Genomic DNA, 25,629 nt, shown 5'->3' with positions numbered 1-25,629 from the left:
CCAACCAGCTGCTCATTCGTTTCACTCTTATGCTCAGCCACAGCCTCAGTGGAATGCACCTCATCATGGGTGGAGGCCCCAGTACAACACTCCTCCCACTTCGTTTCCTCCACCACCTGCTCATCCACAACCATCGCCTCCTCCTCCACCAAGGCAACCCCAAATGCCTACCCAACCACAATGCCATCCATCTCCATCTCAATTTCACACTTCCACTCAGCTACCCATACCACCATTTCCAAATCCACACATTGGAGTAGCTCAACTCCATTACAATGCTGAGGCACAACATATCCAAATGACTCCTCTTGAGCTCAATGATCTTCACCATAGCTCAGGAAAAGCATTGCAAAAAAGAGATTATCTTGAAAGCATTGAAGGACCACATCCGGAAAAACAAGATTCAAAAGAGGAGATCAAAGAACCATGGGCTGCACTTGATGAAGAGAATAGATCAGAATCAAAGATCGAGAGAGTTTCCTCATGGTTACCATCAAATCTTCCATGTATTCAAGAGAAAGATCAGCAAAAGGAGGAAGATGAGAAAGTCATGATAGAAGGTGACATGAAGAATGATCCAGATCAGCAAAAGGACCAAGGATATCAAAGCTATATTGAGACATGGTTCCAGACAGTCACTAAGTTGCAGCAGTACTCTCTTCCTCAGCTATGTTTGATCCCTTCAAGGTCAGATCATTTGGTCCCTGAGATCTGGATACCTATCCAAGCATGCATTTCGAGCCTCCACATCATTTTGTCTCTAATCTCGATGTGCACATGGCTCCATTGGAAGTATTCTTATACTTGAGAACGATTTTGTTTTTCAAGTAGGGTAGGGTAGAAAAAAGAAAAAAAAAAGAAAAAAGAGAAAAAAGAAAAAGAAAAAAAATGAAAAAAGAGGAAAATAGAAATCTAAGGTGAAAACCTCCTCGGAGGCGCCTTAGATTGGCTCATTGATTGAAAACCTCCATGAGGCGGTCAATGGGTTGGAAAAAAAAAAGAGAAAAGAGAATAATATCTCTGGGTGAAAACCTCCCTTGGAGGCGCCCAAGGCAGGCAATTAGGGTGAAAACCTCCATGAGGCGCCCTAGTTGGTTTTCAAAAAAAAAAAGAGAAAAAGAAAAAGAAAAATAAAACTAATTCCATTGGCTAATTGCAGGTTGCAAGAAGGACGTGTCATGACAGGAGGAGCACTCAAATCAAGGTTAAAGGAATTTTTCTTGTGCCTTCTACAGGAAGCTCTGTATTTCTACAGGAAACATCCTGTAGAACCTTTGGACGAACCAAATTTAAGTCTAAAATGGAATCTGATGGTGGGAATCTGTTGATTAGGCCTACAAGCACTTGTGTGTCCATCCCTTGCCTTTCTCCATTATTTTTTCCACCTCATTGTGCTTCTCATTGTGCTTCTACAGGAACTTCCTGTAGAAATTGTGGGAAACTAGACATGGATTTCAAAAAGTGGTTTGGCGAACACGGTAGCTTCCTCAAGGGTTCAGAAGTCCTCATGCAATCTTCCAACTCCTCCTCCATCATCTCCATACCTGCATCACAGCCCAAGCTCAGTTTTTCCTTCCATGCAAACATTTGCAAAAAGCCTTGAGGCAAAAATCCATAGAACAAAATTTGTTTTTGCCATAACTTGAAAACCATGCATCCATTTGACAAACCGTTTTATGGGGAATTGTACAAGGGTGGTGGCAACATGCTTGAGCAGTTTCAGCCAATTCTGGTGCACGGTTTCCAAGAAATCAGCCTCCATCACCATCAGCCATTTTTGCATTTTCTCCATAACCGTGCATCTGTTTCAAAACCTGTTTCATGGGGATATGCATATGAGTGATGGTAACCTACCCAAGCAGTTTCAGCCAATTCTGATGCACGGTTTCCGAGAAATCGATCTCTGAAATCTTCAGCCATTTTCCATTTTTCTCGAAATCCGTGCATCCATTGATCACTATTTTGCTATGGGAGATGCATCATGATGATAGAAACATGCTCAGCAAGTTTCAGATGAATCTGCTTTACCGTTTGGGAGAAATGGTGAAAACAAGTTCTGGTTCTGTGACATTGCAGCAGCAGCAGCTTGAAGGTGCAGATTTGAACGTGGAAACAAATGCATGCAGCTTAGATCTGGTCAGAGGACACCTGCACAAGGAAAAGCAATCAAAAATCATCAGCCAAGCCCTCATGCAACCAAAGGATCCAAGCATGCAGCAGCAGAACATGAGCATGCAGCAGCAAAAAGCTTCACAAGCAGCCGTTTGACTTCAAGTACGTGACTAAACCTTGTTCATCTATTGCATGAATCTAGTCTAAGCATTGCATGAACGAATGGAATGGTGAAATTAAGCCATGAATGTAGCAAGACACCCAGTTCTCTAGCACTCACGAGAAAGTCACGCAGCATGCATGGGTCAGTCATGCACGTGAAATTTAAAAAACACGGATAGTGTGGGTAGTCTAAACTCTAGTGCAACTGATGGATGAGATTACAGGCAGAGAACACACAGTTAACCATTGCAGTTCATGATAGCACAACAGTTGCATGGGCCAGCACACGTCTTTGCCACCTCACTCCAAAACAATCACGCAGAAATTAATGAGCGCTCAGCTGAAATTCATAAACTGTTAGTCAACTTGCACTTGCATCATGTTAAACTGAAGTATACATCCTCTGCTTCCACAATCAGCTTAACCTATCATCCTTCACTGATTTTTTTTTGGCCTGTTCAAAATTCTTCCGCATACCAAGATCGTGCAGAGGCGCAGAGACATCCTATGGCATCCGGCTAGCATTCAACAGGAAGACGTTTTACAGGAAAATACAGCAGAGTCTTCCAGAGCAGAGAAGCCTGAGTTTTTCTTCATCAAGTTTGGAGCTTGAAGAAAGGTGAAAATAGCTGAGGTGGATCATGCTATTGATTTTATTGTTCGTTCACTTGCACGTGATATTGCAGAGGGTATGAAAGCCGTGGAATTGCTTTTAGAGCTTTCAAAGGATATGGCTGTGTGTGAACAGATTGGCAAGGTACAAGGTTGTATCCTCCTCCTTGTAACAATGTCAAATAGTGACAATCCTAAAGCTGCTAAGGATGCAAACGAAGTTCTGGAGAATCTCCCATACAGTGAGCATAATGTAGTGCAAATGGCATAAGCGAACTATTTCAAGCCTTTGATACAGAACCTGAGAGAAGGGTCTGACACAATGAAAATTGTTATGGCAAGTAAGTTGTCAGAGATAGGTTTAACAGATCAAAACAACGCTGCATTGCTCAAAGAGGGAGTTGTATTTCCACTTCTTGAAATGATTTCAAATGCTAATTTGAAGTCAAAATTAGCAGCCATTGGGGCACTTCAGAATCTTTCAACTTTACCTGAGAATGCTTTACAAATGATCAAAGATGGGGTGGTCCGACCCATCTTGGACCTTCTATGCACACCACTGTCAACTGTATTGGCTTTGAGAGAAAAAGCTGCTAATACCTATGCAAACCTTGCTATGTCTACAGCATTGCCCCAAAGAACAAATGACACAACAGCTGCATTATTGGAATCTGATGAGATCATATACCAGCTATTATCTTTAATAAATTTGACACCACCTTCAATACATGGAAGCATTGTTCGAGCATTCCATGCCATTTGTTGTGTACCAGCGGCTGTTGAGGCAAGGACAAATTTAAGAGAGGGAGGAGCAATTCAAGTATTGCTTCCCTTTTTGTGAAGCTACATACTCTGAAATGCGAGCTTATGCTGTGAAATTGTTGTTTATCTTGTCTCAAGATGGAGATAAAAGAAAATTAGCAGAACATCTTGGAGAAAAATATATGAAATGTTTAGCAAAACTTATTTCAACATCTTCAAATGAAGAAGAGAAAGTTGCCGCAGTCGGAAAGTATTGTCATGTTAGGAACAGAAATTTGAATTAAAGTTAACTAATGGAAAAACAGTGATTTTGCATGAAGTGAATCTACCATGAAACAAATTGGAAAGTTCTGGTGTTGTTCTGGTTAGATTTGTTTATTTCAATACTTTCCAAGGGGTTCACAAGGTCTTTTTCAATAGCCAGATTATTCCATGTGAAAGAATTCTTAAAAGTGTGATTCGGTATGAAGTTTTGCTCTACTCCTGGTTATACAACAGCTTGAAACAAAACTTGGGAATTCTTATTTTTGGCCTGTTTTGAAGCAATTTCAGATTGAAGGGAAATGCTGATTCATAGCAGTGATATGTGAGCAAGTCATATTTTCTCTGCCCTTGATCTATCTTATGTTCTGTTCTGCTTCTGTTATCAATTCTTAGCAGAGTTCAAATCCAAGATTAAGAATGCCATTTGATTCAGTTAAAGGTCTGGAAACACTTTTTCCCATCCAGCTTTGGCATGCAATATCTATTCTCGGGCAGTTCATTGTACTTGTGTGCTTTTATAATACATTAGACTTGCCATTTGTGTTGGATTCATCAGCTTTCAGGCAGCAGCACAGTTCAAGGAGAAGGCACCCCCAGCCAAGTAAGCAAAGTCAGAGAAAATTGGTTCTACAGGAAGTTAGCAGATTGTTTCTATAGGAAGCCAGCGAACTGTTTCTATAGGAAGTTTGAAAAGAGGGAAGCCAAAGGAGGAATCGGCCGAGATGTTAGCCAAAGAAGCCACCAGGGCCATCAAAGATGAGGAGAGAGATTGGTTGCTCAGAGGATGAGCAACACTTTCAGTAGGGGGGTGATGATGAGCCTCAAAAATGGACAATTATTTGGGCTCATTCAACCTCCTAATTTGACTTAATCCACCATTCTCATTATTTTATTGCATGTTTTTTATTATATTTATGTTAATAGAGTGAATTTGGTTAGTCATTATGCCAACAAGTCTAATGGGTGCTTTGTGTAGCCTTTTTGGTCAATTTGGAGACAAAATTGAAGGTCTTAATGAGCACTTGGCAAACAAATTCGTGGGAAGACAAGGGAGAGGATTTGTAGGAAGGTGTCCCCTTCATTTATGGGCCCTTACCTCGAATTCTCCACCATCAGCTCGGAGTTCAAGGGCCACCGAATCAATCAGCACAAGGGCAGCCAAGCAAGTCAAGTAGGACTGTTGTTAACTCCAAGTTTTGGGCAGCCGAGTCCCTAAAGTTTAGGAGGACTGTTGGGTCCTCAATTTGTATAAATAAGAAGGCTTAGGGCCTCATTTTGGTTAGCCAGTGGATGTTAGCTAGTTAGCTAGTAGATAGTTAGCTAGTGGTTAGTCATTTTGTAGCCAATAGTTAGCTAGTTTATAGTTCGATTTGGATGCAATAGATTAGCTTTGCTTTCAGCTCATTTGCAAGTTCTTCTTGTGGACAGTTTTGATGTAACTCTTCATTTCTTGATCAATAAAGATGAATCCAGATTTGCACCAGCTCTAAATCTCTCTTAGGAGGTTGTAGCTCTTGGGGTTGGGCCCATCTCAAGCGCCCAGTACCTCCTTTGTTTACTTTCATGTGTCTTTGCTGCATTCTTAGAGTAAAATCTGCTATTTAGATTTAAAACTTGTTGTGTTATTTAGGTTGCTTTTGAGGATTAAAGTAGATTTTCATGTTCAGATTGATTTGGATAGAATAATAACATAAAGGATCCTTGGAAAAAGGGGTTCAAGCACCTCTGGTCTTACCTCTACCTCAGTGGGATCGTGAGTTGGGACAAAGGTGACCTTGCTGCCCACAAAAACGTTGTTTTGCTTCACCATGCAAGTATTAGTGTTGGATTCTTAGTTGTCAAACTTGATATCAGTTTTGACTGCATGCTTAGGGTTATGATTTCTTAGTTTCATAGTTATTTCATCTGATTTTGTGCAAATAAACTTCTGTTCCATTTCTTTTGCTATTATCTAGGTCAGATTAGGTCAAGGTAATTAGGTTCTTGATTTTCCAAGTCTTCATTTGTTAAATTCGAAAAATAACTTGCAGAGCACCTGTTATCCTTCTCTATCTACCCATAATCCATCAGATAATCTGCTCCAACCCTTAGTCCATGATTCTTACCCTTCATTTGCCATACTTTCCCCACCTTGCCCTAATTCCTACATTCTTGTGCATCATCGCTTCCTCCATCCTTGAACAAATCCAATCGCTCCTTAGCCTCATCCACCAAGTCCTAGACCTCTTCACACCCCTATTTCACCTCCATACTCATTCCTCCATCTTTTTCCCTCCATCCATGCTCAAAAATCCCATTTCGAAACATCCTGTAGAAGAATTACAGAACATCTTGTAGAAATCCTGAACATCCTGTAGAACCCCTGCAGACTTCCTGTAGAAGCTCATAAACATGGTTTCTTGGCAGCCAAACTTTGTGAGACTCTCTGGAAGGGTGTTAGGGACCCCTTAGACCCTCTCTGAACCTTCCCAACCTTTCCCAAGCATTTCTCCTCCTTGATCCACCTCTGCACAGTCAAAAATAGTTAGAAGCACATGCATGATAATCCCAACAACTTAATCAAAAATACAAAAAGATGTTTTCTTCAGATAGTGATAGCTTAGACATTTGCATTTTACCTTCATAGAAGTAATGGCATCTCTTTCAGTAGTTTGCATGCTCTCTGTTGCGTCAGTAGGACTAGCTAGTAGAATTAGGGTTTGCGTTTCTTTTTGGCTTTCAGTTTCTTTTTGCAATTAGATTAGCTTCCTTCGAGTTAGCTTTCATCCATCAATTAAAAAGCTTCTTCTAAGAGCTCATAGAAGTTGGCTTAAGCTCCTAGTGGACTTGTGCCAGCTGACCAAGTGACAGCTGCGGCAAGAGCTAGTACTTGTGCATACAGCACCGTCGCTTCCAAGTTTGTTACGAACTACCGGGTTGATAAAATTAAAGAAGGGAGTTCCAAGAGTTGTAGCATTATTGCTACAATACTAGAGCCCGCCACTTCCCATGGAGCTTTATAACTTAGCTCGATGCAATATTTACAATGAAAGACTTGCTCAAAAGCAAAACATCATGACAACATGACAATATAGCAACCATAATAACATGAGACCCATACCACTTATTGGAACTTTATAACTTATCTCATGGCGGTATTTACATCCATATACACATATATACATATACCAAAACATCAGCAAAACATATACCAACATCAAACCAAAACTGCTTTGCCTCAACCAGAAAATAATGAAGGATACAAGGTCTACATTTGATCTGCCATCTCCCATGTAGCTTCTTCAGGATGAAAGTGCTTCCACTACACTTTAACTTGCTCTATGGCTCTATTCCTGAGCATGAGATGTTTCCACTACAATATGAACTGAGGCTCCAGCTAGAACTCTCCTTCTTGCTCCACCTAAAATACAGAACAATCAATAACATGATCAACATCCTTTATATACTTCTTAAGCAATGAAATATGGAAAAAACCATGGAATTTCACTATTGGAGGCAATGCAAGTCGATATGCCACTGGTCCAATCCTCTCAAGGATCTTAAAAGGCCCACAATATCATGGTGCCAACTTGGCACAAGAACCAATGATCAAAGATCTTTTCTTGGGCTTGATGCGCAAATACACATGTTCCCCAACCTAAAACTCCTTGAACACCTTGTGATGATCCGCATAACTCTTCTGTCTATCTTGTGCTACCTTTATATTCTTCTTTATAACCTACATTTCCTGCTCCATGTCTTCCAACATGTCTGGTCCAATAAGTACCTTGTTCACTAGATCACTCCATCTAATGGGAGTGTTACAATTCACCCATATAATGCCTCAAAAGGACTCATCCTCAATGACTCCTGATAACCATTGTTGTATGTGAACTCAACCAATGGAAGATAATCCTCCCATTTCTTCTGCTAGTGCATCATGTACATCCTTAGCATATCCTCCAAGATCATGCTGACCCTCTCGGTTTTTCCATATGTCTACAGATGATAAGTTGTACTGAAGGCAAACTTTGTGCCCAAACCTGCAAATAGATTTTTCCAAAACTTGGAAGTGAACTTCGCATCTCAGTCCGACACAATCTTATTTGGAACATCATGCAATCTCACTATCTCTCTGGTGAACACATGTGCTACCTCACTAGCTGAATATGTAGTCTTTATTGGAATGAAGTGAGCTACCTTGCCCAACGTGTCAACCACGACCATAATAGAATCATGTTTCTTTACTGTCCTCGGAAGACCTATGATAAAATTCATGGAAATGACCTCCCATTTCCATTCTGTAATCGCTATAGGTTGTAGTAAACCACCTGGATGCTTACATTCTACCTTTACCTGCTTACAATCTAGGCATCTAGCCATGAACTCTGCCATTTCCTTTTTCAGATTCGACCAATAGTAGAACTTCTTTACTGTCGTCCATGTCTTCTGATATCCTGTATGACCCGATTATGGTTTGGCGTGAAACTCCCTAAAGATAATATTCTTGAGATCACTTTAATTTGGGACATAGATATTGTCTCTAAATCTCACCAAACCATCTACCGTGAGACGATACTCTGCATCCCAATCACCTGTACTTGTACCTATACCTGCACCTGCACCTATACTTGTAAATGTGCTCTGTTGTAACCTGTGCTTAATCTCCATGTATTTGTCATCCCGATGTCCTGCCTGCAAGACCCTATCTTGTAACTCTGTCCCATAAGAGCTCATAGTTTCTTTACCTGTGCCTTCCTTCTAAGAGAATCTGCAACCCAATTCTCCTTCCCTTTGATGTATGTTCGGACAGGGTCCCCTGGGGTCAATTTTGTAAAACTTTTGTTATTATTATAAAGTCTCCGCATTTGAGGAGCAGATCAGGAGGATCAATAGGAGTCAAAGGGGCTTTAGGAAGGTCAAAGACCCTTAGGTTATTAGAAGTTAAGTTGTTTTGTGACCTGCCCATGGTTCGCGTACCATGGTATTGTAATAGAAGAAGATATAAAAGGAATCATAGAGGGTCATAGAAAAGTCAGTCCATATAGCGAAGAACATAGATAGGCAAGTTTTGGGTTTGTATTTCCTATTTTGTACTTGGGCGAAGAGGAAGGCTCATGCAACTATGTGCGTAGAGACCTTCGTAAGTCTACAGCTGAGTGCATGGGCCCTTGCAACTATGTGAGTAGGGTAGAAAGAGCCTGTAATTGAAGATCTAAGCATAATAAAGGTTGTTTTGGAGCATTGTCTATGTATCTATGTGTTTGTGTTTACTTCTGAATTTGTTGTATATTCACTCTGTTTACTGCAATTTATCATGAAAAGTACTTAATAGATGCGTGAAAGTGGTAGATTTGGTTAATTACATGATGTTATGAATGTTTAGAGAAATCGACGAAGAGTTTGAATCTGTAATCTATTAGTTACTGTAATTTACGAGTTTTAAGGGTTATGGTTCGTGAAGGTCGAAATAAAGCCCTAGAAATAACAGAAACACATCACATAGTCCTTTGGATGTAGAAACCTAGTTCTAGAATACCCCAATACTACCTCGAGTGAGACTACATCCTGCGCTACGCAGGTTGTTTCCGAAAGGGCTAGTAGTGTAGGGTTTTGTTGGTTAGTGCAGCTAACTATGAACCTCGGTCCAAGCCCCCTCAAGCCAACAAATGGTTCCATTTCTGGGATCGGGACCTATCTAAGGAATATGTGATGAGCCATAAGTGGATACCGACTAGGAAAGAGATCGATAAGTGGATAGACCGGAAGTTTCATGAGTTTTCAGCCCAGGAAAATAGGAATTCACGCCTATTGAAAGAAGAGTGGTTGAATAGATACATGTATACAGAAGAACATGAAATTTTCTTCTGCTCTTTTCCGTGCAAGTTATATGAATGGTTGTATAAATTGGCATACTATCAAGGTACATGGAAGTTGGATAACCCTATTGTGTGGACTCTAGAGCTTGTGAGGCACCTGGAAGGTTCAGAAAACAAGATCGCAACGGCTATCAATTATTGGATCGATAATATTTTGGGTGAATTCATTACTGGGTTTGCGATCGATACATATGTTAGTTATAGCGAAGCTGAATACTAGTTTTTTAAAGGACCAAGAGGTAAGTATATGAAGTCCCTGAAAACCTGGATTAAAATGCTATTGTGTGAGAAACAGGTTATGCCATTGAATTGATGTTTAGTCGAGATTTGACGGGAGCTACGTGAAGTGGAAAGCCATTAAGAAGAAATTTAGATTCAGGTGTTGAGTACAATCCTTTTTTAGGATCATCTAATAGTGACGAAGAAAGTAATAGTCTAAAGATGCCTCAAGGTGCACCGCAGACGATAAATCAGGGTATCACGGGAATACCACATCCATCCACTCCACCTCCACCTACACCTACACCTCCACCTCCACCTCCACCTCCACTATTCAATATGGCGAATGATGTGAAGACACCCATATTCAAAGGTCTGGGGACAAAAGACCATGAACAATTTTGGTTTGTAGCAGATGTTGTGTGGAAGTCACAACAGATAAAAAATGATGACCTGAAGAAAGCACAGCTAGTCACAACATTGCAAGATAGGGCACTAAGCTGGTATATTAAGTATAGTATGACTCATCCAGCTACAACACTGAAGGATACGATGGATGCGCTAAATAATGAATTAAAGAAGCCTAAGTCGTAATCCCATTCAGTAACAGAGGTCAAAGAGATCCAGCAGAAGGTGAATGAGTCTTCATGGGACTTTGATCAAAGACAGAAATTTCTACTGCAACAGGCTAATCTACATATCTCAGTTGAACAACATTAGGATTAGTATATTGCTTCGCTATTACCTCATTTGAGATTGCCATTGGCACAGAAAAATATTGGAATGCAGGCTGAGGTACTAGAGATTTCTATGACATTATAGGCCTCACCTATTTAGGATGTGAATCTAGGAGTGCAACAAATTCAGTCACAGTTTGCTAGCCTGCATATGGCGTTGCAGAGTCTCAAAAAGGGAAAGGAAGTCTAGAATGAGAGCCACGCAGAAGTATGGTGTTTAAAATGCAAAGGCCATGGTCACGACAAGGATCATTGCCTAGTGTATCAAAATTATCTAGTTGTGGGAGGTCCTGTCCCCATGAAGCCAGAAAATACCGCTAGGACGAGTGCAGGTGTGGTACCATGGTGTACTATCTACCAAATCACATGAAAACATACGATGGACAATTTTCATTTGTTACAGAAGTTTGTGCTGACTCCCTAGCAACTATTTTGCAATTTGTGTAAGTTTGTAGGTCACGATGAGCGCAATTGCCGAAGTTATGAATTAATGATGGACAAAACACCAACATTTAGAGTACATATGGAGGCGCGTCCTCAGCAGGATCAAGGTACAACTGCAGCGCGAGGAGGATTCTATGGATGTGGAAGAGGATGAGGGGGAGGAGCTAGAACAAGTCGAGGTCAAATCATTTGCTACAATTATGGAGAACCAGGACACTTTGCGCGATATTGTCAGAATCCAACGCACCCCTCTTGTCAATATTGTCGACAGTTTGATCATGTCATAGAAGATTGTCCTGTGCTCATCGCGAAAATACAAGAAAAGAAGAAGTAGACCCAGCAGCCTATGCAGAACATCCAGATGATGAGATCAGAACCTCGCGAAGATGGACCCAGTGTTAATGTTGTTATTCGAAGTGGTATAGATACCAGGGATGATAAAGGGAAACGACCAGAGGAAAATGTATGGGTATGCAAGGATGTTGACAAGGAGGCTGGATTTGATGTGAATAAAGTGAGGGAAATGTTTACGGAGGAAAAAAGGAGCTTTGTGGACATAGGATCTTCTACATCAAGGGATCAGAGTACAAGCACAGAGAAGCCTCCAGAAATCAGTATTGTGCAAGAAATAGACCCTTCATTGTTAACATCTTTCTTATAGACCTGCATGAAACTCATAAGGGACCAAAAAGCAATAGAGGTACTGCAAGAATTGATAGATAACTGCACTGGCAAGGATAAGCCACTGTCAGAACAATGTGTAGTGCATAAAGTGACAAAGGTAATAAAAGGACTGGTCGGGAGATGAGATTGACTGCCCAAATTGGAGATTTTGAAATGGACCAAGTGATCCTTGATTTGGAATCTGATGCAAATATTTTTTCGAAGCAAACATGGGAAATAATGGGAAGACCAAAACTACAGTGGTCCCCGATCCAGCTGAGAATGGCGAATCAACAAAATATTATTCCTATGGGGCGCCTACATGGAGTAACTGTGGATATTGAAGGGGTGTGAACCATAGCTGATTTTGAAGTGATCGAAATAGTGGACAACAGTAACCCATACTCGGCGCTGCTTGGAATTGATTTGGCATTTGATATGAACATAGTCATCAACCTCAAGAAGCACAACATGACATTTGAGAAGAAGGAACTAAGGGTTATTGTTCCATTAGATTCGGCTGAGGGTGCACGATATACTGAACCAGTCTAAGATTACTATGAGGAGGATGATATTGAGCAAATCTATAAGCTTACTACACGAGACAAGGATTGGGAGAATGACAGCTTCGACAACTTAGATTCATATGAGGAGCTTGAGCACTGGCAGAACATATTGCATGAGGTATTGTCATTGTGATGCAACAGGATTATTAAGTCAATCCGATGTATATCCACTGAGGTATGCAACTTACCATATTATGATGGTTTAGAGGATGTCAATTTATTTTTGTATAAATTTGAAAGGGATGTACCAGAGGAACATCAATTCCAGGCATTAGGCATCACACTGAGGGCTACGCCTACCAGATGGTGGGGTACACATAAGAACAACTTTGCAGATTGGAAGGACTATCAACGGATGATGAAGCTATGGTTTGGATATTCCAATACCCACATTACAGAGAAATATATGGGAAAGGATGATTCATGCAAGCATCTGGCTCGATGGATGAAAGCATGGGGAGAAGAACCACAACCAGAATGGGTTCACATATTCTACCACACTTTGGATATTATATCGATGAAATGGTATCTAGAAACAACGTTGTGACACGAAACTGCAGAGTGGGATGTTCTAAAGGAAAGTTTATGTTAACTTTCAGTTTTGAAGATGGATTTGAGTGTATTGACGAAGCGTTACAAGATATAAAATATGCAATATTTAGAATTCCTGTAGAACCTGTCACATGGGTACAACCAGACTAAAGTATGCAGTTGTGCCACGCTATGGAATGCTACAATGTCACTACAGAGGAAGGTGAGGAAGATCCTAGGAACATCAGTATTCCTGAGTTAAAAGGACAACTCAAAGTTGTGGGCCCTAAGGCGGGAGTCCCTAACGTCTCAAAGCCCTTGAATACTAAGCAGGTGAATATTGGATTGGAAACGCAGCCAAAGTTCACAAACACCGGTGACTATTGGGACGAGGACACAGTGGAAAAAGTAGCAGAGTTATTGCGGGAGTATCAGGACTTGTTTCCCACCAAGTACTCTGATCTGAAGGGGATAATAGGTGATCTGGGTGTCTTGAATATCACTCTGAAGCCATATGCGAACTCAGTGAAGCAACACCCATACTATTGAATCCTAAGTACAAGGAAGAAGTGAGTGAAGAATTAGATAATATGCTTGTAGCTGGGATTATTGAGTCTGTCGAGGAATTAGACTGGGTTATTCCTATGGTGGTTTAGGAAAAGAAGACGAAGGGTGAAATTTGGATTTGTGTAGATTTAAGAAAGTTGAATGATGCTTGCTTCCATGATCCATTTCCTACGCCATTCACAAACGAAGTATTGGAGAATGTTGGAGGTCAAGAAGCCTATTCTTTTACTGATGGGTTCTCAGGGTATCATTAGATAAAAATTGCGTCGGAGGATCGGAGTAAGACTACCTTAGCTACTGGATGGGGCTATTTTTAGTATAAGTTATTCCCCTTCGACTTAAGAATGCCCCTACAATCTTCTCTAGGGTGGTAGTCACGGTTTTCAAAGAATTTATTCATAAGTTTTAGGAGGTTTACTTTGATGATTGGATAATGTTTGGGTTAGTAAAGAAGCATGTTTCCAGTCTTCGCTTCATGTTGTATACTTGTCGAAAGTATCAAATATCCCTTAATATGAAGAAGTTCATATTTTACATACCATATGGGATACTTTTGGGCCATGCTATCTATAAGCATGGGTTAATGGTAGACCCTACAAAAATTATCGTTATTATTAATTTGGAGCCTCTGAGGAATGTCAAACAGTTGCACGTGACATTGGGCCACACAGGATATTATAGGAAGTTCATCAAAGCATATGCACTGATCATTGCGTCCATGGAGAGATTACTGAAGAAGGATGCGATGTTTTGTTGGGACAATGATTTCCAGAAGAGTTTGGATGTATTGAAGTAAAAAATGGTTACAACGCGTATTCTAGTGTTCCCCGACTGGAAGAAGGAATTCCACGTACATGTAGATGCATCTTGCATAGCATTAGGAGTTGTGCTAACCCAACCAGGCATAGGTGATATTGACCATCCGATAGCGTTTGTGAGCAGGAAGTTATCTAAGTCAGAAAAGAATTATTCAACAACAGGGCACGAAGGATTGGAAATGGTGTATGTTCCAAAACTTCAGGCACTATTTGTTGGGTGCGCACTTCAAAATGTACACAGACCATGGTGATGAACCTACAGACCTGGATGAAGGATTCCCTGATGCGCATCTCTTTGTTGTGTGCATCACAGATGAAAATTTTGCAAACATAATCCAGTTCTTGTCTACCAATACAACTCCTGAAGGGTATACAACGCAGCAAAAGAAAGAATCGGTGGTCAGGGCTGTAGATTTTTATGTCATTGCAGGGCACTTATATAAAATGGGATCGGATGAAGTTCCGTGTAGGTATGTCCCAAAGTATGAACAACCAAGTATCCTCTTTGAAGCATAAGGAGGAGTTGCGGGAAGAGAAACTATGCAGAAGATCCTACGAGTAGGACTGTGGTGGCCGATTGTGCATAAGGATTCCAAGGATTATTGCAGGGCATGCGATGTCTGTCAGAGAACAGGGAGGTCATTGTGAAGGGATGAATTTCCTATGAACCCACAAGTGTTGCTATAGGCATTCGATAAGTGGGCAATAGACTTCGCGGGGCCAATTCAGCCATTAGGAAAGAACACAGGAGCAAGATGCATCATTACAACCACCAAATTCTTGCCCAGGTAGGATGAGGCGCAGCCAGTGAAGGATTGTAGTGTGACTATAGCTGTAAAGTTCATTTTTGAATACATCTTGTCTTGGTTTTGTTGCCCGAAAATTTTTATGAGTAATAGGGGTTCACACTTCTTGAATGAAACACTTGTTTCCTTGCTTGAAGAGTTCCATATGTATCATCAAAAAAGTATGCCATATCATCCTCAAGCGAACAGAATAGTGGAAGCCTTTAATAAAATCCTGGAGAATGCTTTAACAAAGATTTGTAATGCCAATCAAAATGATTGGGAAATGTGCATACCAGTTATTCTGTGGGCGTATAGAACTACCTATAAAAAGTTGACTGGACAAACACCATTTAGACTGGTTTATGGACAGGACGTTGTGATGCCGATGGAGTACATCATGCCAAGTTTGCGGATTGTTGCAGTTACAGGCATGGCCTATAAGGATACCATGGAAGAATGCCTCATGCAGCTAGTTGAGTTGGAGGAAGATCGTTTCTTGGCCGGTTTTCATCAACAGGTGCAGAAGGATCACGAAAGGGCATGGCATGATCGCCATATGAAGCAGTGCACCTTTAAAAGTGGAGATTTAGTATTTCTATATGATAGTAAGTTCACAAAGTTTCCAGGGAAGTTCTAGATGCATTGGTTGGGGCCATATATTGTCAAGGAGATTACGGATGGAGGTGCAGTTCAACTTGTGAAGCTGAACGGGGAGTTGTTTCTAGCAAAGTTCAATTAGTGTGGGGATGGGGTCCCCTGGGTCAGTTTTGGGGCAAAATCCCAAGTTTTGATGTAAAAAGATGTAAATTCTTCGCAAATTGTGAACGGGGAGCACAGAGCTAGTTAAGAGTCAAAAGGGTTTTTACCCTCAGTCATGTAAAGTTGAGTCAGTTTTTGAGATCTACCCATCATCCGCGGACCATGGGATTGTATAAATAGGTGTGCCTTAGAGAATCTAAGGAAAATCCATGTTTGTGTATATGGGTACGAACGAAGAAGTCTAGCGCAGAGAGGTAAGTCTTAGAGGGGAAAAAGGGTCTGCAGCTGAGTGTGCAGAGGCCTATAGTAGTGTTTGTTGCTGAGTGCGCAGGGAAGTATTGAGTCTGTAAACCTATACTGAAGATCAGTAAAGAAGATTGTTGCAAAAATTCCTGTGTTTTATCTCTTTACTTCTATTATGTATGATTGTGATATATGTTGTAATGAAATGATGTCTTTATAAAATAATGATGTATTGATGCGCGAATTTACTTGATCCGTCTTATTATCTAAACACAATTGATGTTAAGTGATTACCAAAAGATCATAACACTTTTGAATCAGTGACCGGAGAATCCACAGTATGAACATTTTTATACCAACGTTTCAAATCCCAAATGGGATCCATCATCAGAATTTAAGAATGATGATAAAAGAAGAGCATTTTAGAAAGAATAAATACTAATGAGGAAATTTTTTTAAGGAACAACACACTGTCGGCTAGAATTTTAATTTAATTTAATTTAATTTTTATTTTTATTTTAATAAATTACTTTTATTTTTATTTTAATAAATTACTTTTATTTTTATTTATTAAAATTTTTGAAGAGTTAATATCTTAGTTCATAACCTATTGATTAAATTAGGGAATAGAACTAATACTAAAACTAGTTAATTGAACTAAAATATATTAATTTCTATATAAATTAAATTAATATATTAAACTAATTCATATTAACAATTATAAATAATAAATATTTATAATGGTAAAGCAGAACTTGACAGGTTTTTCATTCACTTAAATTCTATCTCTCCAGAAATAAAATTTACGATGGAACTTGAAGAAAACATGAGCATCCCATTTTTAGACGTTCTAATCATCAGAAAAGAGGATGGCTCTTTGGGCCATAAGGTTTTCAGGAAGTCAACCCACACAGAAAGTTACCTCCATGCGGATTCCCACCATCACCCAGCCCAGAAGTTTGGTGTTCTAAACACTCTTGCCATTAGAACCCTTCGAATTTCTGACTCAGAGCATCTGAATGAAGAAAAGAAGCATTTAGTTTTAACTTTTAAGAATATAGGCTACAAAGAACATGAGATTAAACAAGCCATAGAGAAAGCTGAAAGAAAGTTGTTATCTCATGAGCCTAAGGCTCAAGACCAACCTCAATGTGGTAAGGTTTTTCTACCTTATATCCATGGGGTTACAGACAAAATCGCTAAAATCCTAAGAAAGAAAAACATTATCACACATTTCTCAGCTCCTGGTACTATCAGGCAAGGTTTGAAGTCTGTAAAAGATGATATTGACAATCATCAGCTTAAAGGAGTCTATAAAATAGATTGTTCTTGTGGAAAAAGCTACATAGGTGAAACAGGTCGCTCCCTCCAGACAAGGCTCAAGGAACATGGCGCTGATATTAGGAATGGAAGATCTCGTACCTCAGCCTTGGTAGAACACTCCTCGAAGACTAAGCACCATATCTGCCTGGAAAACGCATCAATTATCGCAAGGGAAGAGCAGCATCAGAGACGGAAGATCAAAGAAGCACTTGAAATTATCAAGCATCCTCATAATCTGAACAGAGACAATGGTATGGAGATTAGCGGGAGATGGCTTCCCTTGATCAGGGAAATCAAAATCGCCAACACATCCCCAGGTAAAGCATTCAATAGGTAAGTTATCCCTCTCCTATTCTATTATTATTAGTCAGTACCTTTTTATTTATATCAAAAATAGAATTATTAACATTAAAATACTATAATATATTTATTTTTTCTCTGTAAATACTAATTCTATTAAAAAAGGTGAAAAAATATGTACAATGAGGTCAAGACCTCAGAGGAGGCCGAGGCCATTCCTCAACCAAAAACTCAGGGACATTACAGTTTAAACTGTCAACCAGATTTACAATACAGACCTCAGAGATTTGATTTTGGTCCCTGACATACTGACAAAATTTACCAGGACTACAATTATCATAACCTTCAGTGACCTCAAAAACACTGTAGCGACTAGCATAGCTATTTTTAAAACAAAAATTGAAACCTGTGTTGGCTATAGTTACTGCCTGAAGCATGAGAATGAAACAGACAAGGACATTTAACTGCAAAATCAAAGACACAGGACCAAAATTGCATAGCATGTGAACCAGAAGGCGACCCGTCAGAAAGGAGCAGAGATTAATCCGCATGACTTGGAGAAGCTGGCATGTCCTCCTTTGCCTGGCTTGGTGAAGCTACCCAGGTCACGAGCCCATCTTCGTCCAGAACCGGCGCTCCATCAGGATCAGTAACCAGATGTAGAAAACCAGCTGCTCTTTGAGATGGCCCGCATACAATAACATCTTCCTGAGCTGGGTCAGGCTGCTGAGGCGCTTCCGAAACAGGGGCGTCCTCGTGCATATGGTCCGCGTGAAACACCAAACCAGTCATATCCCCAAGTAGAACATTGTCATCCTGAGAGTGTGAGGAAGCGGGAGGAGTCGAACTGAGCTGGTTGCTCTCCTCCTCTGAGACAAATACGGTAAAATTCACCGTCACCACAGGCCTGTTGAGTCGACTTTGGAATATAAACCTAGAGGTCTGGTAAGAGTTATTCGGGATAAGCCTATCTTGGTCCAAAGGCGGAGATGAGGGAGGAACTAAGGCAATGGGGGCAACATGTTGAGGAGCAGGTTGAGAAGGGCGACCCATGTTCCCTGACCGACCTCCACGATGCGGGATACCTCGGCTGCGAGGCATTGAATCAGAAGCAAAAGACCTGAGAGAACGATTGAGACAGAGTAAGCCCGAAATGGTGGGAATGCTGATAAAATCCTGACGATTCCAGAGCCAAGCGATTAAGCTGACCCGAAAGACCAGACAGGGGAGCTGAGGCGGCCTAGCTTCATAAAGAACATAGTCATTAACTGCAACAGAGGTGTTGAGCCGATCCATGTTAATGAGCCGAATTGTGTGCAGAGCAGCCATGCTTGCATTGATATCAAACTCACTTCGAGACTGTTCAGGATTTAATTCACCTGCCATGAACCTAAAGCGCCCTCCTACGTCGCGTACATTGTAGACCTTCCGCCTGTCATCCTTCAAGCCAGGTGTCTACTTGGCATAAGCGATCATTGATTGCAGTTGTGATCACCCGCATCCGGGTGTGTATATTTAATCTGAGATTTGCCTGAGTGACAATTTCCTGGACTTTGGCGATTTGGTCCCCGGAAACTAAGCTGGCAATAGTACCTTCAAAGTAAACACCCTTAGCTTCCACTCCAATATTGGCAAGAAGATCAGCAAGCTTATTTCCGTCCCTTCTGATGTGTTTGAATGTGATTGCTTGGTGCTGAGAAAGCCAGTGATTGATTAGCTCAAGCCTCTGGGCCATTCTCCAGCTATTGCTTACTTTGTGAATGGGTGAACCGTGCTGAAGCTTTATGATCATTCTAATTATGATTTGCGAATCTCCTTCTATAATGAGAGGAAAAAAATCCCTTTCATGGGCTAATTTGAGACCTCTCCATAATCCCTCCAATTCTGCTGAGTTGTTGGTGTCCCATCCTATCGAGCCCAGGAAGATGCATTGAGGATTACCATTATGGTCTCTGAATGCTCCTTCGTATCCTGCTTTCCCTGGATTTCCTTTAGAAGCTCCATCAAAGTTGAGCTGGAACATGTCTATGGGGGGCGGAGTCTAATGGCTTAATTCCTGACTCTGCATATTGGGGTTCTTTTTATTAATTGAATTTTGATTTATCTGAAGCCTCCAATTGTCCCATACTGTTTTTTCCTGAGGTAATGTGAGAAGATCGTCTGAGTACCATTCTCTAATTGATAGAGTCTCCATGATGTTCTGATGAAATTTGTTCCAGATTTTTTCTAGAGGCATAGTTTGATCTTTGAATATTCTTCTGTTATGCTCTTTCCATATGTTCCACATCAGTAAGCCAGGTATAAGATGCCACAAGGTGTTAAGGAGATTACTTTGAAATGGCTTTTGACTCCAATTGCGTATGGTGGCTTTGAGATCTCCTTGCACTCTGCCCTCTTTTTGACAGCGGAAAGCAACCTTCTCCCAGAGTTTCCTTCCAGTTTGACAAGTTTGCATAAGATGTAGGGCTGTTTCCTCCTCTTGCCTGCATATGTGACATATAGATGGGCCCGAGAAGCTTCTTTTCCTGAGATTATCCCACGTTAGAATTCTGTTGTGACAAAGGAGCCATAGAAATGTAGAAACCTTCGACCAGTTGGAAATGTGCCAAATTTTGTCCCATAAATTATCTTTGTTTAGTTGCTCTTGGATTATTATGTTGTACGCTTCCTTTGTAGTGAAAATTCCTTTCTCTTCATAACCCCATCTTAAAATGTCCATTTCTTCTGAGACAGTGATTTGCCTCTTTTGTAATTCTGTATTGAGATGTTGCTGAGTTTGTGCAGAGCTGTTCAGTAAAAATTGATTTGCATTTTTCCATTGCCTATGTTCTTGAGCTGTAGCTGTGTTCCAAAATTGATTGACTTTGGCTAATTGATTTATCTCCCGCTCTGAAATTGGATGGTCTTGGAGAATGTCTCTTATTTTTGGTAATTGCTGCCATGAGTCCTCCCAAAATCGAGCAGTTGTTCCACTTTTAATTTCCCAAAAACTGTGTTCTTGTATGAGACTCCTGTGTTGTATAGCCGAATTCCAGATTACCGATCCCGTACTTATCTCTGTCATTCGTATTCTTTCTTCCATGGGGCAGTTGCTTGCATATTTAGCTGTCCAAAGGGAGGCCCATGGAGTATTAGGATGGGCCAGCCATCTCCACCAAATTTTTGCACCCATTGCTTTATTGTTGTGCTCAGGATCTCTTAGACCAATACCTCCTGCTTTCTTAGGAAGACAAACTTTATCCCATTTAATTAAAGCCCATTTACGATTTTGGCCTGAGCTTCCCCACAGAAAGTTGCGCTGGAGATTCTTGATTTCTTTGAGAACCCATTTGGGGGCAGCCAGGATGGAGAAAAGATAGAGGGGCATGGAGTGAAGGACTGCCTTGATAAGAACGATTCTGCTAGCCATATTCAGAGCTCGATTGGTCCAAAGGGATAGTCGAGTCTCTAGTTTTTCCAACAATTGCTTCCAGGAAGAATGTTTGAGAGCTGAGGCCATTAGAGGGGCACCGAGATACTTGGAGGGAAGGGAGGCACTGGTGAAACCCAGAATTCGACCAATAGCTTTCTGGGTAGGAACAGGGGTATTAAAGAAAAAGATTTGGGATTTGACTCGATTGATAAGGGCACCAGAAGCATCAGAGAATGTTGACAGGATTGATTTGAGGAGGCGAGCTTCCTGCACTGAAGGATGGCCAAAAAGCATATTATCATCTACAAATTGCTGGTGGGAGTAGGCAGGGGAGTTGTTAAAAGAAATACCTCTTAATTTCTGATCGAGCCTAGCAGCGGTGATGCTTCTACCCAATCCCTCAGCCATTATTACAAAGAGAAAGGGAGACAAGGGGTCTCCTTGCCTTATACCTCTGGAGGGATGGTAAGTAGCCGAAGGAATACCATTAATTAACACAGAGAAGAAAGCTGAAGATAATAGGTTAAAGATCCATCTGACCCATGAGTGTGCAAAGCCAAAGGCAATAAGAATTTTTTGTATATAGACCCAACTGAGACTATCAAAAGCTTTAGATAGATCTAGCTTAAGCAACATACCTGGCTTCTTGGTTTGCTTTAAGGAGTGGATTATCTCATGAGTTAGAATAATCCCGTCCGTTATTTGTCGTCCTTCTACATAACCTGATTGCTCGGGCGAGATAATAAGAGGGAGAAGCGGCTTTAATCTTGTTGCTATTACTTTTGAAGTAATTTTATAGATGATATTACACAAAGCAATAGGTTTGTACTTGTCAGGAGTGTTGGAATCTTCCCCCTTTGGAATTAAGGCTATGAAGGTAGCATTTAAGCCTGGATACATCCATCTGAGAGCCCGAGATTCCTCCATGACTTGCCAGACCTCATTCTTTATCAAGTCCCAGAATTTATGAAAAAAAATCGACGTGAAACCATCCGGACCGGGCGCTTTGCCTTCCTTCATTTGTTGAACTGCCTCTTCAACTTCCTGTAAGCTAATAGGCTTAACGAGAAGACTATTATGTTCCTCTGTTATTATCCTGGGTATGTTCTTTAGAAGCTTATTGATGGCCGGCATTCTGTTTATGTTGGGTTCCTGATGAGCTTTCTTAAAATAATTGAGAAATTCCCCTTCAATGCCATCATGAGTTTCAATTTTATCCCCCTGTTCATTTTTAATGTGAGTGATGTAATTTATCATTTTGCGCTGCACAGTAGTTTTATGAAAAAAAATTGTGTTCTTTTCTCCACTTTTTAGCCATCTGATTCTTGATTTCTGTCTCCATAATGTTTCCTCCTGTTTGTCCCTTTCTAAAATTCTAGATTCTATAGCTTGCTCCTGTTTGGTAAGTTCCTCCGTGCGCCCAGCGGTGATAATGGTTTGCTGGATTTTCTTCATCTCTGAGTTGAGAATGGCTTGAGCTTTAAAGATGTTGCCAAAAGTGTTATGATTCCATTGTTTGATTGCCCCTTTTAGATGCTTGAGTTTTTGCTGGAACCTAGACATTCTAGTGCCTTCAGCCGGATTGAAGTTGAGCCAGGTTGATCTGACTAGCTCTTCAAAGTCCGGGTGAGATAACCAAAATTCTTCAAATCGAAAGGGGCGTTTGAGATTGTTGCCTGGCCTGTTCCATTGTAGTTCGATAGGCCAGTGATCTGATCCAGAGATAGGAAGAATAGATGCTGTGAATTCCCCTCCTAAGTGAGTTGCATTATCTGAGATGAGGAATCTGTCAAGACGCGAAGCAATCTGCTGCAAACCTTCCCTTTTGTTAGTCCAAGTGAAGAGGCCGTTGCTTGTGGGAATATCTATCAACCAGTTGTTATTAATGAAATTTTTTAGTAGATTGCCATCACTATTTGCTCTGCTTCTACCGCCTTGTTTTTCTTCCATGTTGGCTGTCATGTTGTAATCGCCTCCAGAGATCCACAGTGGGTATGGCCTGTCTTTGTTGAGTTCTGACAATGTATTCAGGATTTGAGCATTTTGAGCAGTATCCTGAGGAAAGTATACATTAGTTATCAGTCCATGGGTATTAGTACCTGAGAGGTGGAAAGTTGCCTGGATGAAACTTTTGTTAGCTTGTATATTGTTAAGTTGGATGGCTCGGGCATCCCAAAGGATTGCCAATCCTCCCGAAGCTCCCTGAGCATCAACAGCTGTAACTAGCCCTCCTGGCCAAGCTTTCGCTGTTATTTTTTCCAAAATTGTTGAGCTGCATTTCGTCTCCTGCAAAAAGAGTATACTTGGTTTTTCTTGCATCAACATATTTTTTAATAATCTACCTTTCTTCGGGCCATTGAGCCCTCTGATATTCCATGATATCAAATTCATTGAGAAGGGTGGGGGTTTGCATTGAAATACTTGGTCAGTTTGGCGTACCTCCCTGACTCCACTAATATCTCTCCAATCTTCATAGTTCTTTCAAGTGTTGTTTTTCTGCCTCTCTTCTTATTGTCCTTGGTGATAAATTTACCATCCCATGGACTTCCTATTTGGACTCCTAGAGAGTATTTCTTCTGTGCTCTGTTCAAGACTTCTACTAGGTTATCCACTTGCCGTTCTGGTATTTTTTCAAAATTCCCTGTTTTGCATGCTTGTTCCAAACCTAGTATGTCCAGCTCCCCTATATCTAAGGGCTCCGGATCTTCTTCCATGATTTGAGGTTCTTGAGAGGTATCCACTCGTTCATTTGATGATTTTTCATTTGGTTGTGTGTATTCAACGTCTATTCCTTGTGGTTGCCATGGCATGGATTTGGTTTGAGATATCAAGTTTGCTTGCTTTTGAGTTTTCTTTCCTGTTTGCCCTGAAGTTTCGCCTGGTTGTTCTTGATGGGCTTCTTTGTCCTTCTCCCTTTCCTTCTCCAAATCTTGCTCATCATCCTTGGCCAGTGCTGCGAAACTATTGCTCGTTGTAGGCATTGCCTTATTGACTGCATTTACCTTGGGATTGCCTGTAGCTTTCTTGTTTCCTCTCCTTCGATTTGTTACCTTAGTGAAGCCATCTGTTGTTTGATTGTCGGAACTGTCTTGGGAGGAGGGTTTCTTATTTTGAGGACAATATCTATAGAGATGCCCTATATCATGGCATTTCCTGCATCTAAAGGGCACATGTTCATAGTCTACAACTTGAATCCACTCAGAGTCTTCATGAAAGAAACTTACCGTGTCTGGCAACGCTTGCTTGAGATCCATATAGACACAGATCCGAGCATAGGATGTGTATCTGCATGATTTTGTTTCTTCTGCAATATTTACGAACTCACCAAGTGCGTTCCCAATCTCTTGTAGAGATTTTTCTTCCCAGTATTCCCACGGCAGTGAATAAAGCCTTATCCACACTGGCGCAGAGCTCAAATCCTCCTTGTCTGGGTTGAATCTTTCGACCCAACCTTTGAGATATAATCCTACGGAGTTGAAAAAATAAGGACCCCCATCCAATATCCTATTGCGATCTTCTAGGCAGTTAAAAATTGCTGTAAAGAAGCCCTTGGCTCCTAAGTGCAGAGTGATGTGCCCCTTTGGATGCCATTTAGTATTGATCCAACTTCTCAGCGCTTTCTCCATCGGCCATATTCCTATGAATTTACCGATCAGCGCATGATCTCTCATGTATTTTATCCTAGCATTGATACGGTCACTCGGGAACTCCACCCTTGGTCTGTGGGCAGCTACAGGCTTGCAAGTTGAAGAGCTTGCCCTGTTTCTTTCTTCTGCATCAATGTCCTTTCCTTTCTGCTTTCTGTGGTCCATGGTACCGCCGCTCAGTTCATTTTCATTCTCCTTGTCTTCCGTATGCTGTGTTCGGTTGTCCGAATTGGGGGGAGGCCCCTGGCCCTCCCCCTGAGGAGGTTGCATTTTGCCTTGTTCCTTATGGGCGCTTCTCCTTGATCGCTGGTTCGCCTGACTCTGCCGGTTGTACCGAGTTTGACAGGCCTGCCGTTTGCAGGTTTCGCAGAAACCCTAGGGTTGGTTGCAGCAGCCGTAGGTCATCTCTCCCCTTTGAGTCTTTAGTTTTTCATAATACTATAATATATTAATTTCTATATAGCTATTAATTATTATATTAATTAATTATAAATATTAATTATTTATAATTGTTAATATGATTTGGTTTAAATATATTAATTTAATTTATATAGAAATTAATATATTGCCCTAGTATTTTTATAAGAATTAATATATTATCCATATATTTTTATAGAAATAACCTTTTTAATATAATAATTAACATTATAATGCTATAATATAATAATTTCTATATAACTATTAATTATTATATTAATCAATTATAAATATTTATTATTTATAATTGTTAATATGAATTAGTTTAATATATTAATTTAATTTATATAGAAATTAATATATTTTAGTTCAATTAACTAATTTTAGTATTAGTTCTATTCCCTAATTTAATCAATAGGTTATGA

At 40.5% G+C, this 25,629-nt stretch overlaps 2 protein-coding genes across 2 annotated transcripts; one reads left to right on the top strand and one right to left on the bottom strand.

Annotated features, from left to right (window-relative positions):
- The first annotated feature begins 3,208 nt into the window (after positions 1-3,208).
- On the top strand, positions 3,209-3,727 carry LOC149138215 (uncharacterized). The gene has a single exon (XM_089450288.1). The coding sequence runs from the start codon at positions 3,209-3,211 to the stop codon at positions 3,725-3,727; it is 519 nt and encodes a 172-aa protein (XP_089306414.1).
- A 16,042-nt stretch (positions 3,728-19,769) lies between these two features.
- Positions 19,770-25,057, bottom strand: LOC149138214 (uncharacterized). Its single transcript, XM_089450287.1, has 2 exons — positions 23,580-25,057; positions 19,770-23,412 (listed from the first exon to the last, which is right to left on the bottom strand). Exons 1-2 carry the CDS (start codon positions 25,055-25,057, stop codon positions 19,770-19,772), a joined length of 5,121 nt encoding a protein of 1,706 aa, XP_089306413.1.
- Between the last annotated feature and the right edge of the window lie 572 nt (positions 25,058-25,629).

The sequence above is a fragment of the Pinus tabuliformis genome, chromosome X (genome assembly GCF_031772625.1).
Source record: "Pinus tabuliformis cultivar Carrire ecotype Pingquan chromosome X, CPIR1, whole genome shotgun sequence".
NCBI lineage: Eukaryota > Viridiplantae > Streptophyta > Pinopsida > Pinales > Pinaceae > Pinus > Pinus tabuliformis.
The sequence above is the reverse complement of the archived record's forward strand: the minus strand, read 5'-3'. Positions and strand labels throughout refer to the sequence as shown.